Consider the following 16,683-nt stretch of genomic DNA (forward strand, 5'->3'; position numbering starts at 1 on the left):
GGGGTGGGATGTGGGGGGGAGAGTTGTGGCACACAGTAGATCTTGGGTTGCTTTTTAATTCAAAAAGTGATCTCTGACTTAAAAAGGTTGGAGACCATTGTTTTAAATCAAAACAGCATAAATTACTTTACACTTTAGAAATGCAGTAATCTCTTCTCTGGAATTTTATGTATGCCATTACTCATTTTCCAAATAATATAGAGAAAGAAGGAAGGATTTCATCTTTTTAAAAATTGGGGAAGATGTGACTTAAGTAAAGCAATCAGGTATTCTGATGGTGAGTCTAGATTAATTAGCTGCACAGTAAAAGTCATGCGTCTACACGTAAGTTCCTATTAGGCTGCAATAAATTAACTAACTTTGCTGCAGGATAGTATTTGTAAATACAGGTACTATCTTGCTGTGGAGTTTTTTACATCACAGCATTGTGCATATAGATGCTGTCCCGGCTGCCTGGGGCATGAGGGTGCTTCAGTGAGGTGCCTGCCTGTGGGCTAGCCCTGCGCTGAAGCACCCTTGTGCCCAGCCAGCCCCTCTGCAGCCCACTGAGAAGAGGGGAGCAGCCCCAAGCTGGCAGGCTGACCCACCCCCCACCTCTCCCTTCAGGTTCTCTGCCAGTTGGGGCTGCTCCATCCCAGCTCAACTTGCTGCACTCCCAGGTGCATGTTCAAGTGGTGCGTCTGGGAGCAATAAACTCTAGAGCAATAAGCTCCAGAGTTTATTCAAGCACATTAATTGTACATGTAGATGCACTGTGAGAAGAGAATGCCTGGTATCCTCTACTTAGTCAAAAACAGATGGAGAAATGATGACTGAAGTGTTATTTTTTTAAAGCCATCCTGCCAGTGTTTTAATTGGTGACTTCATTCTATATTGATGAAAATTTCTTTTTCAATTTGTCACTTACTGGGCATGTCTACATGTGCCTCTACTGTCATTTAGTACTTCCTTTTGGAAGTACTAAATAATGATGCAGTAACAGCCTATACTGCGCTGTGCCGGCAGCACAGTAATTTTTAGCTGCTATGTTGCCAAAGCAGCACACTATACCAAGGGAGTGCATTGCTATGGCGACATGGCTGTGGCATCAAGTTTTGTGCCCACTGATGGTATGTCACTGTAATGCATTGCTACAGCAGCATAGCATCACATGTATATGCACCCATTGAGTTTGATGATGCATGCTTTCTGTCACTGTCTAGGTATGCTGTTTGGACAGAGTTCAATTCATTTCACATAAGCCACCAACTGCCATCTAACAACACCAATTTTCAGTTCCTTATGGCAGGTTTCAGGTCTATGAACTTTTAGTCTCTCATTTAATTTTTTGAAATGGGTTGACTATTCTGACAAAGAGATGGCATGGAATTGAGATGGATTTTTAGTATGTGCGGATTCAGCATTTGAATTTTTTCTCTCTAGTTGGTGCATCTCCTTAAGGAATTGTTTGTAATTATTTCCAAGCATGGACCATAGCTAAGTTAGCTGATATTATTGCATATTACATTATACTATATTACATTATTGTCACAGGAATTTATTATTATTTCTTAATTCTTTGGCACCAAAACGGGGTTGAAATACAGAAGCTAGGGACAGAAATTACACATGAACCTGGTATAAATGATCAGAAACTGGTTCAAATCTGTAACACAACAGAAGTTCAGTGCACATAAACCACTTTGAGAATGGCTCAAACTGGTTTAAGATAAACCTGGATGGAAGTAGTATCAGACTTAACTGATTTAGGTTGGAACGGTTTATTGAACTTCTGCCCCAGATCCCTTCCAGATTCAAGTTAACTCACAGTCCTCCATCATCCTGGGATGCTTTGCACCTCTCCTGCACACTCCCCCCTCTTCTCTTCTTGCAGGGTGGGTAGACTAGCTTTGGTTCAAGCTGTCTGCTCCAGCTGAGCAGGGAGGTGTGCTCTAGCATCCTCTGGCTTCTGGCCTGGGCCATGGCTGGCAGGTGGCTGCATTTCCAGAATCAAAAATGAATATCTGTTCACTTTCTTGTCAGTATAATCTACATCTTAGACTAACCTGCAAAAGTGAAATAAATTCAGCCTTGTGCTTTTTGACTGTCTGTACTTAGCCAAAATATTAATATGCTAGAAATGTATGCAAGTTTATCTTTTAGCTCTCTTGACCCAGTGTTCTTTCTACCTTTACTAGAATGATGTGACCCTTACAGCTTGATTTAAAAATGGCACAGGATTCTGAGAAAGGAGCTAAGTTAATTGGTAGATTTTTGTTCTTTATTAATAGACTAGAATGTATACAAGTGATAAGTTTGGGATAAGTTATTTTTTCAAATAGTATTGTCTTAACTACGTCAATTCTTTTTTTCTTGTGTATGTTCGTATATATATGTATGCATACATATGAATATAAAATGTATGTCTTTTTTCCCCTTCCTTAAGTGCTATTAAGATCAACCACCCACAGATCAAGACATTTTATTTTGCAGCGGAGAATGTGGTGGACATGAACATGTAAGTAAGAGCAACTTGACCACCTCTAATTCTGTTTAGAACGATCTAAAACCATTTTTTTTGCATAGATGAGGATTCTTTAGCTTTAAAGTAGCTATTGTAATTCTGGGATATTTTTAGTTTGGTGGGGTTTTTTTCATGTGTGGCTGTTGCTGTGGTTAATGTCTATACAAATTCAAAATAAACATCTGTGCTCTAGTGGTGGCAGTCTATGCTCTATAATTAAGGCTGGAATTAAGATCTCATTATAAGCCTACTTTTCATTTGACTCTCTCAACTTTTACAAAAATAAACCTTTCTGAAACTTTGCATATTGCATCTACTATTAGGGTAGAGATTTTCTAGGAAATTTGGTAAATATCAGGCAAAGAGTTTTAAAGTTTTAAGATTTACTTAAATTATGGGGCAAAATAAAAGAATACTTTTGTTCCTATCTCTAAGATGGCTTGGAGTGCTCATCAAATTTGGTGTGGTTCTGTTTCACTTCTGAAATGTTTTTCAGTATTTTGAATTGTTTAGTGAGGAGCTAAAAATCTGTAAAGAGCTCTCAGTGTGCCAAGACCTTTACTTTAGCACAAAATTAATTATGTTTTTGGATTAAATCAATTTTGGTGTCTAAGAACATTTGTAGGAATAAAACTTTACTCCTGGGCATGTGTAGATGAAATGAGGCCCCCTAAATTGAAGTGGTGGGTTTTAAAAACACTGCTTTAATTTAGGGCTGATTAAACCCCTGTGTCATGCACGTACCTTGCTGACTTACCTGCCTCTCTGGTGGAGACTGAAGGGCGAGCTGCTGGTGGGTGGAGCTTCCCTCCGTGGGGCTGGTGCTTCCCCCCATGGCAGCAGTGCCCCCCCCCAGGTGGCAGCCACCTGCAGGCACCCAGCTTGGGTGGTCCTGGGGGGCACCGCAGCCGCAGCCGCAGAAGGAAGCACCAGGCCCCTGCACAGCTCAGGCAGGCAGGCTCTGGGTTGGGGGAGAGATCAGGCTCACTGCTTTTCTTGGTCAGAGCTTGCTTTCCTGGGCTGCTGCCAGGCTGCCTGTGGGGCTTCCTACAGAGGTGTGGAGCTGCACACAGCCCAGTGCTTCGCTCTGTGGCCGTAGAGAGTGAAGGAGGAGGAGTTTTAGTTTGCTGCACCCCAAGTCATTTAAGGTGCCTTACACCGCCAAATTTCCTACAGTGGCTGGAATTAATGCACAATACACCGCTGAAGCGCACAAACACTGACACCATTAAAGTGGTGCAAAAGCATTTAACCCGCTTTCAAGTGTTGTGCACACATGCCTCTCATTTTGTCTACACACAGCCATGGATCCTAACGAGCAGCAAATAAAACAAGGTCAACAAACAGTTCACACAAATATTTCACTTGCTTTTGACTAAGCTTTGCATCCTATGCTGTCTGAGTTGCATATAATTCATATTCTCTATGCCATTACCAATTTAAGTTTTATGCAGTTTAAGGTAGGGATGCTGCTTTTATATATCTGTACAGAACTATGTAAACTCTTCAGAAATAATAAACCACTTCTCTGAGAAGTATCATGATCTGAAGGCTTAGACCAGGGGTTGTCAACCAGGGGTATGTGTACCCCTGGGGATACTAGTCCGGCCTTAGGGGGTACAAGCGGGGTGAGCAGGGATGGAGCACTGCCGCCTTCCAGAGGTAGGGCTGGGACAGGGCGAGGGCTGCAGCACTCTCTGCAGGGGGGGGAAGCTTGCACATTGTGGTGGCTGCTGCCACACCCCAGCCAAGTGAGCTTCCCCACCCCATGGAGGGGTGCCACTGCCCTCACCCCAGCCTGATGAGCTTTCCTGCCCCACCCTGCCCCTGCTTCTGGGAGGTGGTGGTGGCGCTCTGTCCCCACCTGTCCACGCACCATCCCTACCTCTCTGCTTGATGTCCGGCCGCGTGCTACACCTCACCTGGCATCCGGCCACATGCTAACCCATTGTCCCTCCCCACTCAGCAGCTGACTGCTGGGGGTACTTAGGCTATAAAAGGTTGAAAGCCCCTGGCTTAGACAATGGCCTGTGGTGGCTAGAAGGTCAGGATTTAAATCCTGGTTCTGACTCTGAACTTCGGTGTGATCCTTGGCAAATTATTCTAACTTCTTTGCCTCTGTTTTTCCTATCTGGAAAAATTGGCTAATAATGCATTTTGACCTCATAGTAGGAGGGAAAAGACTGAATAGTTGTATGTTTTTGGAAATGTAAATTGCTATAGAATTATTTGGTACCTTTTGCAACTTAGAGTGTGGATAGACAAAAAATTATACCGGGTTTTAAAATATGCCACTTTCTGTGAGTCATATTGAACTGATGTAGGATGTAGGCAGGCATAATGATATACCAGCTTAAAAGAATGAGGGGGACATAATGCTCAGGAATGCACTTCAGTTGAACTGATGCAACTATAAACAGTCTTGCCTAAAGTTTTCATCAGATTTAAATAGGTTTAAATGGTAACAATCTTAAAGTTTTAAATATAGGAGTGGATAAATGAAACATCAGCTGAAGCCCATTCCCATGCAGTAAGTCTCCCCCTCATGACCCAAAGCTTTAAATGTCTATATTATTACATGTTACCCACATTGTTAGAAGAATAGGGAGCAGTACTGTATGCCAAGAAATAGAAGGAGTGATGGTTAATCGCTCTTAGGACTCCAGAAAGGAATGTGAAACTCTCAAGGCATGTAAACTGAGGAGGAATCAGAGTTAGAAAATATTAGGCAAAATGATTTTCAGTAGAGAGAGGATTTGATTTTTGAGAGCGAGTGAGCGAGCACTGGAGGGAATACAATGTAGTAATGGCATTTTTACAACTCAGCTGGAGGATCTCATTGTCTAACGATCAGTAGTGTAGTAGTTAGTCTTCTCTGATTAGCAGATTCTAATCTGTGAGGGTGTCTCACCCCATTATCCCTAGGGATGTTTTCCTTGATTACTTAACTACATTACATTATGGCATAAAAATCAAGCCTAATATAAGTATTAGCAACCTATATATATATGTATTGTAGTATTTAATTTCTGATTGTTGTATTAATATTTATTTCTCCCCTCACCTAGAAATGTATAATATACATGTTATACCTATAAAATACATACATAATCACATAGATGCTCAAAAACACATACCTTAAAACTCAAAACCAGCATCACATCATTTCCATCTGAACTATTAGAGAAACTATAACACTTGATCCTGCCATTACCCAATCCAGGGACTTTTAACATGCTCTGCAAAATCCACAAACAAGGGAACCCAGGCAGACCTATAATATCCAACCTTGGAACTAAAGACTGAGTTTTGTCCAAGATGTGACAAACTTTCTGTGAAAACTTAAAAACATAGACCACTTTCCCAGAAGTAGCCTCCTAGCCATCATGGATGTTACCAGCTTATATACTAACCTCCCACACCAGGATGGCATTTAGGCCTGCTTTACTTATCTTCAAGAGCACTATTACAACTCAGGAGTATGGACCTAAAGTTATTACTGAACTTATACACTTTATCCTCTCGCACAACAACTTCTATTTTAATAAGAAACACTTCCTCCAGACCATTGGCACAGCTATGCACACCAAAATGCTATGATCAGTATCCAGAATGGTAAAATACAAACCACCATATACAAGAAACCCACAGACCGACATATCTACACACAACCAGCAATTACTCTAAACACACCAAGAAAGCTGTAATACACATCCAAACCCTCTGATACTACCAAATTTGCACTGAGAATACCTGCGATCATCACCGTACAAATCTCAAAAAGGCTTTCACCCAACAAGGACACTCCACCAGAGACATAGATCGCACTTGTAAAAGAGCCACTTAGATATCATGTGAAGAACTGCTGCAGTACAAAAAGAAAATTCCCATGAATTGCACACCATTAGTTATGACATACCATCCTTCCCTGGAACCTATATGGAAAATCCTCAAACAGTTGCAACCCATACTAGAAGAAGACCCAATTCTTAAAGATATCTTTCCAGAACCACCCATCCGAGCCTTTAAACAAACACTGAACCTCACCAGCCTCATCACCAGAAGCAAACTTCTTATGGCCCAAAGCACAGTGAATGGATCTAGACCATGCCAGGACAAGAAATGTGAAACCTGCCAATGCATCTCCATCACCCCCACAATAACTACAACCCACAACAGATCACCATTCCTGGATCTTACAGCTGCACCTCCAGAAATGTAATATACCTCATCCAGTGCACTAAATGCCCAGATGGAAAATATGTAGGAGAGACCAAACAACAGCTGCACACCAAAATGAACGCACACCGAAAATCTATCAAAGACAAAAATACCCAATTATTGGTGGGTACACACTTCTCACAAGATAACCACCCTCCCTTGAAACTCTCAGTTCTAATCCTCAAATGGAATTTACAAAACACCTTTCATAGGTGAGTCTATGAACTTAACTTCATAAATCTACTGGATACAAAAAATCATGGACTAAATAGAGACATTGGATTAATGGCACGTTATAACCTACCTGCCATCCCATAACCCAGGTAACCTGTCTGCATTTTAGCAGCTACATTCTATCACCCCTTCAAATTCTCCCTTCTCCACCTGCGAAGTACCTGTCTCACACCTGTTGTCTTACAGGGCGTTTGATCCTCACTGCTACGCATTTGCATTTTCACAGACCTGCGTTTTGCATACTGGCTTCTATTCCACCTAGGAGAGCACACAAAACAACAACTGTGGCTGAAGGAAGGGTGTTTGTACTTGAAAACTTGCAAAGAACAATTTTCTCAACTATTAGGTGGTCTAATAAAAGGTATCACATTTACCCAAAGAACCTTGTCTCCCTAAAAATATACAGAGAAGCATCTGATCTCTTGGCTCAAGTCCTGATAGCACTTATGTGTGAGTGGTCCCAATGAAGTCATTGGAAGCATTCACGTGTATAAAGTTACTCATCTGTATAATTGTTTGGAGGATCAGGGCTTTTGTTTACAACTCTTTCATGCATCCATCCATTAAACCATCAACGGTTGATTCATGAAGCATTTCCTTCATTAATTTAGTACATATTTTAGAAAATGAACTCTACAAAAAACAGACAAACAAAACACTTGTATGTGTTGGATAGTAAATAGTTGCACACATTGACCAGTGTGACATTCATGTACACAATAGATATATTTCTATATTTCCATTTGTTTCTAAGCCAGAATCTTCTGTTGAAATCCCTGCAGTTTTTATTCTTACCCTTCATTATGTTAATCTTCATGAAGTTAGGTCAAAGATAACTGGAACTGCTTTTCTGGGAACAGCTTCTTATAATGTGTCAATGTTATGCACATATATATGTTGACCGTAGTGGGAACAAGATCAGACACACCGGGTGTATCTATACGTGCAGTTAAAGCGAAGCAATAAGCTCCGGTGTTTATTGCTATGGAGTTTATTGTTCCCAGGTGCGTTGTTTGAACATGCACCCAGGAGCAATAAACTCCAGAGTTTATTGCCATTTGCACATGCATCCAGGAGCACAGTGCATTGAACTGGGTTGGAGCAGCCCTGGCTGGCAGAGGATCCCGGGGGTCATCCTGCCAGCCCAGGGCTGCTCCCTCCCACTCAGTGCTGTGGAGGGGCTGACTAGAGCACAAGGGTGTTTCTATGTGGGGCTAGAGTAGCCGGCAGGACCCAGCCAGATGGGGCAGCATTTACACATGTGCTGTTGTGGAGTTTTTTACTCTGCAGCAGGATAGTACTTGTATAGATGCCAAGATGTTTACCGCACAGCTAATTAGCTTACTGTGCAGTAAACATCTCGTGTGCCCGCCATTATCTAAGAGTTAATGAAGTTAGTTTTTGGTCCTTCCTCTTCTCTCTATCTCCTTGGTCTTGTAGATTAGTTTGAAGAGCTAGAGAATACATTTTTGAGTAGGCAGCAGCCTAGATCTCAGAGAATCCCAATGATTTATAAATTAGAAAAATACAGACTATAACCAGGGATCACTTCATGCACTAAGGAAATGCAGCCACCTAGGGACAGAAATGTGGCAATTGCTAACAGCCCACAGTGACACAGGAAGTGGAGCTTACTAAAATCAGAAGTTATGTGTAATATAGGAAGGTAGTATGTTTTGTGCTTGTTTGGAATTTGGTCAGGAAATCCTGGTTAACAACCCTGCTCTTGCAAAGAGAGCCATGAACCTTTGACAAGGACATTCATATTGTCATTAATGATTCATTTTGGTCATATCACCTTTGTTTTAGCTCTTATCTGAAAGATGGCACTTCTGGCCACAAAGTGCCCTCAGTAGTTTCCTGGTGGGGATTTGTGTACAATCTTCAGTCAGCAGCAGCCCTACAACACCAGATTTTTTTTTTTGTGGGGAGGAGGGGAAGAAGGGAAAAGGGAGGCCTTTCAATTAATTACTGCCCCAGTACTATTCTGCTTGGATGGTCTCAATCAGAGGGCAAGATTACCAAATTGTAAAGGAAAAATGTTACAGTATCTAAATTTAGTGCTTCATATACCCAGAAGGAGCTTAGAAATTCAGAGATTTTTAAAATAGCCTTAAAGTTTCTTAGTTTTTAAGGGTTGAATTTGTGAGCTGATAAGTGTATATATCTGTTAAGGTGTTGAGTGCCTTCTGAAATTAATGGGGGTAACAGGTATTCAAGCACCTTTTCACAAGTGTCAAAACTCCACGGGGAATGGGCACTGGGAGAAGGAACCAGTGAAGTTTGGAATTTTGGTCATATTGGACCTTTGTTTATCTGAAAGATGGCACTTCTGACTACATATTTCCTCATGAAAAAAAAACTGTGGCGATATGTGTAATGTTTCTGAATATGGTAAGAGATACTGGAGAGTAAAACATGAATCTCCCTAAAAATGTATTTACTTCCTGCTTATATTGTAGGTGGCTAAATAAACTGGGACTGGCTGTGATTCCTCAGGCATCCAGTGGAAAGAATGAAGAAGGTATGTTTTAAAATTTACAATTTTGGCATGGAACAAATGGAGTTTTCTTTATACAGTGAGACTTTTGTCAACTCTTTTCTTTTTAAACTACAATCTAGTGTCATATTGCCTGCTGCAGGTTTCTAATAGCACCATAACCTAATTGTGTCCTGAAATATTTGATTTTTCAGACCAACTACGATTCCATGATTAATAAACTGATAACTGTGGAATTAATATGTTCTAAGAGTCTCCTTTTATTTAATTATTCATTTATTTGTTTATTTATTACTACAGCAAATGTGCATTGTAGACATAAGGTAACAGGTACTAGTCTCCAAGGAGATCATTGCCTAAGTGACTCATCTAATTTGTGTTTGGGCACCAAATTCATACTTTCATTCACATAGGTCTTCCACTACTTCCACAAATACAATTAACTTTCAGACAGGATTTTGTCAGACAATGCTACCATTAATTTTACTGACCTTGCTCAATGTACTGTGATAATACAAATTGCTGTGTGCTGATAAAAATGATTGATTATGATTCTCTAGGGAGCCTGATGTATCACTGTCTCCCTCTGCTTCCTTTGCCTTGATTGAGTTAGAGAATGTTTTTCCTTCTTTCTCCTAACAAAACACTGCCACTCCCAATTTGCTCCAACTTTCTGCAGGCATATGCCTTTTTTGATCTCTTTTCTCACTGCTTTTTTCTCTCCTCCAGCCACTTGATGGAGCAGAGCAGTCTGGGAAAAGTGGTGGAAAGATTGCTGTGTTGAATGTTAGACTGTACAGTAGGGTAAATCTAGTCCTTTTACTTGGAGAAGTGTCCAATTCTGCTTGACCTGTCCATGAATAACAGAATGGCTTGAATGAAAGATAATGGTGAACATAGAACATAGCTTGACTGGTTATCACTTCATATTAGAAGACCAAATAAGAGCTAATATATGCTTGATTGTGTTGATTGTAATAGTAGTAACAGTTGCAGTAAGAGAAGAATAAGGAAAATAAGAATGCTATTCAAAATAAAAGTCAGCTGTGCTTAATGAAAACTACACAATCAGCTCTGCCTATCTAACTGCTTGTGATGGTGATAAAGTTTCCAATCCTTCATCATTAGAGCATTCATAACATTGTCTCACATTTTGAAAACCACTTTGAAAAAACATTTTGAAAAACTTTGAGAGTAGACCCCCATTCAGGGAAAAAAAAACAATACACAATTATTTGATTCCCTGAAGTCATGATATACGGTACTGAAGGCCCCCCATTCTACTCAACTATCACTCTTCTGTGGGACATGCCCCACAGATTGAGATAGTGCTGACATAATCCCAGGACACCCCCACTGCCAGCACCTTACATCTTCCCTGAATACCACAGATCATAAATTAATATCTACATATGAGGAAGTTCTTGGATCTCCACTCTGTTTTTTTCTGTTTCCCATGCATTTAGCCCTCCAGTCCAATCCGTTTACAGTATCAGAAACAGGGCTTCTCTGGTGTCATTTGTGTAGATACAACAAGATTTGCAGAAGGTTTTCTTATTAAAAGTTATTTAAATTATTTGTGCATAGTTTCTTAGAATTGTGACATCCCTCTACTTACATCACATTTTAGTGCCTTATGCTAAATAATATTTAAAAATGTGATACACAGCTGGCAAATATTTACAGCAAGCCAAACAATAGTTATTATATCCTATGGTTCTACCAGGAATAGCATCAGGGAACTGTGTAAAATCACAATAGGTGGCACATCCTCCTAAACATCACTTCATCAGCATCTTTTTGAGATTTTAATTTTGCATATTTTTTTTACCTATCAATATTTTTTCAGATCATACAATCATGAGATGCAAAAAAGTGACACACAGTTTTCTCTATATATATATGAAAGAAAGAAGAAAGAAAATATTCAACTGTTAATAAGGCTGAAAATTGTGATAATTAATAGTTACTAAAAGGTGATGCTAGCAGAATGTTTCACACTTGCATGGCACCACTAAATCAAAGCATCTCAAACTGCTTTATGAACCTAAACTTAACCAACTGACTGAAAGTTAAGTAAAATATATATAGATACTATTTCCTCCAGGCTGGTGCTGCTCCTCTTTAACAACACATTGATATTATACAATCAACAGCTTTTAGGAAAGGAAGTGAAGAATATTTGTTCCAGTTGAAACCACAGGGGCATTCGTTACTCTAGTCACACAGTTACTCACTGATGTTGTCTTCATTTAACTTTTAACTCCTAAACTCAGATCACATATATGTGTATGTGTATTCTCTTCTGAGGTTGATGCAGGAAAGTCTTTTAGTGTATACACTTGGTCAGCTAGAATTTACATCTGCAGGGTTGGTGGCTGCTGAAAGATTTTAGTACAGTGGAAAAACAGCATTATTTTGTGGTGACAGTAGGACTATCTGCTTACAAACTTATTTGTTATTTTGCCTAGTGTATCTCATTCTGTCTGTCTATACAAATGAGTACTTGTGAATGCTTTTTTAATTTTAATCTACTTTTAAAAATCATCTAAATAGCAACAGTAAATACTTCTGTCCCTGCTTTTTTTTTTTAAATTAGCACCCTCCTAATTTTTTTTAAATTGCTATTACTCCGCAGGGGACTCAACAGATATTGGGGTCTTTGGGCCTTCTTCCCATTAGACGAAAGATGTAGAGTCTGGGTATTCTACTAGTACAGATTATTTACTCCACAATATGGAGACAAGTTGTTGAATTAAAGTTTTTGTAATAGCATGTGGGAAATTTTACTTTTTCAGGTGTCTCAGCTCATTTCTTAGGGAGCTATGTCACTCTGTCTCCAGAAGTGACACTATTTGGTCAGATTAAAGCAGTGAGCAAACTTCCCTTTTGCTTTGATAGGTCTTGCCGAATGGCAAAACAAAATATAATGCAGTATTTTTTCAAAGCCATGGAAGGTACGTTTACATAGATAAAAGGAACTTTATGAGCCTACTTATAAGAGTACCCTCTGATGATTTTCACCATAATTATTTGGTTAGAATAAAAGAAGTTGTCATAGCATGTCTGTTGGTTGGTTCTAACTGGAGCAGACATTGACTCATGAGGTTTTTGGCATTGGGCGAAGGAATCGTCACCTACCAAGATGGTTCAAGTAATAAACGAGTGTCTAATTTTTCTTTCATTTTATATTTATGCTCCAGAATGCTATAGTGAGAGTGAACATGATGATCCAGAAATAACAGAAACACCACCTCCACCATATACAGCACAGCCACTGCCTCCTCATTCGGTATGCATTACAGTAATTAGTTTGTTTCCAGTCACTAAACAGTGGGCACGAATATTGTTCCAGCCTCTTAAGACTGTGTATCTCTGATTAGTAAATTACAATAAGAACTGTAAGCATTTGCTTTATTTGCCTCTGGAAACTTGGATACACTTATTTTACATCCCATTCTCCATTGGAAAGTTCACTGAGATGATGATTGTCACATTACTTCATGTGCATAAAGCACCCTTACTATTTTGGTCCATAAAGATGCTATCTTGGCCTCATTTAAATCCATCTTATCTGTAACATTTGAGAAAGTCATATAAACTATCTCTAATTATACATTGTGGATAGAGACAGAAATTGCATATAAACTGGTATAAGTGATCAGAAACTGGTTCAAATCTGTAACATAACAGAAGTTCAGTGGACATAAATCACTTTCAAAATGACCAAAACCAATTTAAGACAAGCCTGGATGGATGCAGTATCTGACTTAACCCATTTAAGTTAAATTGGTTTATTGACCTTCTGTCCCAGATCCTCTTCAGATTCAAGTTAACTCACAGTCCTCCAGCATCCCAGGATGTTTTGCACCTCCTTCACAAGCTCCCCACCTTGCAGGGTAGGCAGGCTAGCTTTGGCCCAAGCTGCCTGCCCCACCAGGGAGGCATGCTCTAGTACCCATGGCTTCTGACCTGGGCCACTGCAGCCATATGGCTGCATTTCTGGAATCAAAAATAAATATCTGTTCACTTGCTTATTGGTTCAATCTGTGCAGCTTAGACTAACTTGCAAAGATGAATGGGTTCAGCTCTGGTCTTTTTAACTGTCTGTACTTAGTCCTTATGGTGTGAGTTATTCATTAGCATATAAGTATGGGGTTCAGGGTTGAGAGAGGGACATCAAATCACTAGAAACAAAGCTGTATTTATGACAGAGACAAACAAGGGAAATAGATGGAATGATATCGTTTGACAGTTGTAAACAAGTAAAAAGGAAACCCCGAAAACATAATCACCAATACCATCATCACAAAAAAACAGAGTAGGTTTAATCTAATATTGAACAAGAAATACTATCAGAATACAGAAAATGTTATTTTCCCTAAAACTATCATGTGTCTCTTCCTAACTGTAGAGATACCAAGAATAATCCTCACCTCATTTCTGTTTGCTATTTACACATTTAAGTGAACAGTATATCTAGCCTCATATGGTGAACTTCATGTATCTTTGTTAAAAAAGTAATCAGATTAACACAAGTCCATCAGTTATTTGTAAATGAGATCACTTTATTTGTATTTTGCATCACTTTTCCCAATATCCTTGCTGCTCTGTTGAGACCTGTGAAGCCAGGCACTGTGTCTCCCTCTGTATTTGGAAAGTGACTAGTAAGTTTTGGATTCTAGTGCAATTTAAATAGTAAAGATTCAAATCCACCCCAGGTCAGTAATAAATTAATGGAAACACCTAAAAGGTGGGTAGTTACATGTGATTAAATGGTCTTGTTCCAGTCTTGCCAGGGAAAATGTCCATGTTGCACGTTTGTACCAAAAGTCTGGTATTTCTAAGCAAAAAATCCAAATGCTATATTTTGTTATGAAAGCTGAACTATCCTTGCTGGTAGAAGCTGTTCATTTTAAACAAGTTGTGGAACATAGATTCATTCATGATGCTTTACTCAATTATTGTCTGCACTGTTTTGTGAATTAAGGGAGATTCCATTTTCAAGGATTTCTGCTTGGCATCTTTTGGCATGTGTAGACAAAACAGGGGCCCTAAATTGAAGTGGTGGGTTTTAAAAAACAATTTAGGGCTGATTAAACACGCCTGTCGTGCACACACCCTGCTGACTTACTTGTCTCTCCGGCAGGGATGGAAGAGTGAGCGGAACAGTCCCTGGGCTGAGGGTGGGGGCTAGTGCTTCCTTCTGCAGCAGCAGCGGCCCCCCTTAGGTAGCCCCCACCCACAGACAACCAGCTTGGGCAGTCCCAGGGGGCACTGCAGCCACAAAGGGAAGCACTGGGCCCCCGTGCAGCTTAGGCAGGCAGGCAATCTCTGAGGGGTGGGTGGAAGATCAGGTCTGCTTCTTTTCTTGAGTGGAGCCTGCCTTCCCCGGCTGCTGCCAGGCTGCCTGCAGGGCTTCTTGCAGGGCCCCTGAGCTACAAGGAGCCTGGTGCTTCACTCCACAGCTATAGGGGCAGCAAACCAAAACTCCTCGAAGGAGTTTTATTTTGCTGCGCACCAAGTCATTTAAGGCACATTACACTGATGAATTTCCTACAGCAGCTGGAATTAATGTGCAATACGCTGCTAAGGCATGCAAACGCTGACACCATTAAAGTAGTGCAAAAGCATTTAGCCCGCTTTAAAGCGTCATGCACACACAGCTCTTGTTTTGTTTACACACGGCCCCTGACTAACACTGAATTAGCCTTTATGAAATTAGTATGTGTCATAATTTCCTATTGCCCTTTCTGTTGCAGTTAGATAAATTAATCTTCACTTATTACTCTAAACTCATTGTCTAACACTAAACAATGTACAACAATCCACCTGACATTTGGAGGATAAGTATTATTCACTAACACAGAATTGTTCCTTGCACTAATTGAAAGTTAAACATGACTTAGTGGCTATAAATATCAGAGAGAATGTGAACCTCAGAGATATAGCTCCAAGACCTATTCTAGGCCAGAGGCTAGTAATAAATAATACTTGAATTTAGCACTGCAGTGAATCATTGTCTGTCTTGAGTGTCAACAGTAAATCAAGTAGAATGTTTTAATAGTTTGTGGATGTCTTTCCATTTTCATGAGCAATGGGATCCTAATTCAATGCATTTGCTTTTCTCCATATGCTTTGTTTACATATGTACTATTTTTATCGTTCTGACTTCTTGGATTCTACAGCCTGTCAATCTGTTTAATGCAGAAACCACCCTTGGTTGTCTCCCCCTCCAGTGCTCCTTAACTTGTATGTGAAATCAACAGTAGTGGCAGCTGAGCTGGCTTCTGAATTTTAGCAAGGAAGGGGGCAAGTGAACTGGATATTGTCGGGACTTTACTTAATCTCTTCTCAGAGAGCTCAGCTTTATTTTCTTTTCTGAGTTCCCCTCCTCACCACCCTAGCCTCAACCCCACCCAAAAAAAGATTAGTATATATTCAGCAAGACAGAGCTGATCAAAAGGATTGGCATGTATCTGTCTTAGACAGCTTTTTTGGCTAGTATTAGGAACAGCTAGTATAGGACATTTGGAGACCAGCAGAACTCAGTTTAGCTTCAAATCAAAATCCTTTTTTAGTCCTAAATTTCACAGAGTTGTATTTGAAATATCTGGGTTTATCTGGTTAATCCTGTTTGAACTTCTAACAGTGCTAGCATTGCATGGCACCCCATGCCACCCTGGAAATTATCTCAAGATACCAGGGCAACCTGGTTGAGAATCATTGCTCTAGCTGCATATTTTCTGGATTTTTTTAATTAGAAGCAACGTTTACTTTATAAACTCAAATCAATGTCAAAAGTGATGTTTTATTAGTTTTATTTGCCTCTCCATGCAATGTGGTCTCCTAATGCCAGTCACTTTTGAAAATGAGACTTAGAAACCTAATTGCCTAGGCAGTTTTAAAATTGCTGCCTTTGGACTTTCAGGTAGAAAGTCCCCAGTACGCTAAAGCTTTAAAGACAAAAGCCTAACATCCCTATCTATTTCTGGAAACCCATAGGTAACCAGTGCAAATCCAAGCAATATTTTAACTATGTACCTTCCATGAAATTTTGCTTTTTCTCTGTGCTCCTCCAAACCCAAACCAATGAGATACCCATTAATGTTTTGTTTTTAACCTATTGATCTACAATGTAGGTGAATGCCTCAGGGTGTTTTGGAAAATAAAAATAAGTAATTTTGGCTATTGATACAACAAAAAGTTACTGTCTGTGGGTACA

General features: G+C 39.9%; 1 protein-coding gene across 4 annotated transcripts in view; it reads left to right on the forward strand.

Annotated features, from left to right (window-relative positions):
* The window catches only part of IPCEF1 (interaction protein for cytohesin exchange factors 1), a 128,545-nt gene that overhangs the window by 81,953 nt on the left and 29,909 nt on the right, over positions 1 to 16,683 (forward strand). For all 4 annotated transcript variants that reach the window (XM_019526990.1, XM_019526989.1, XM_019526987.1 and 1 more), the window contains 3 exons: positions 2,426 to 2,497; positions 9,421 to 9,482; positions 12,662 to 12,750. In XM_019526990.1, coding sequence (XP_019382535.1) covers positions 2,426 to 2,497; positions 9,421 to 9,482; positions 12,662 to 12,750 — 223 coding nt within the window. The remainder of the gene's footprint in view (positions 1 to 2,425; positions 2,498 to 9,420; positions 9,483 to 12,661; positions 12,751 to 16,683) is intronic.

The sequence above is a fragment of the Gavialis gangeticus genome, unplaced genomic scaffold, assembly GCF_001723915.1.
Source record: "Gavialis gangeticus isolate Ggan-Ray unplaced genomic scaffold, GavGan_comp1, whole genome shotgun sequence".
In the NCBI taxonomy this organism is placed as follows: domain Eukaryota; kingdom Metazoa; phylum Chordata; order Crocodylia; family Gavialidae; genus Gavialis; species Gavialis gangeticus.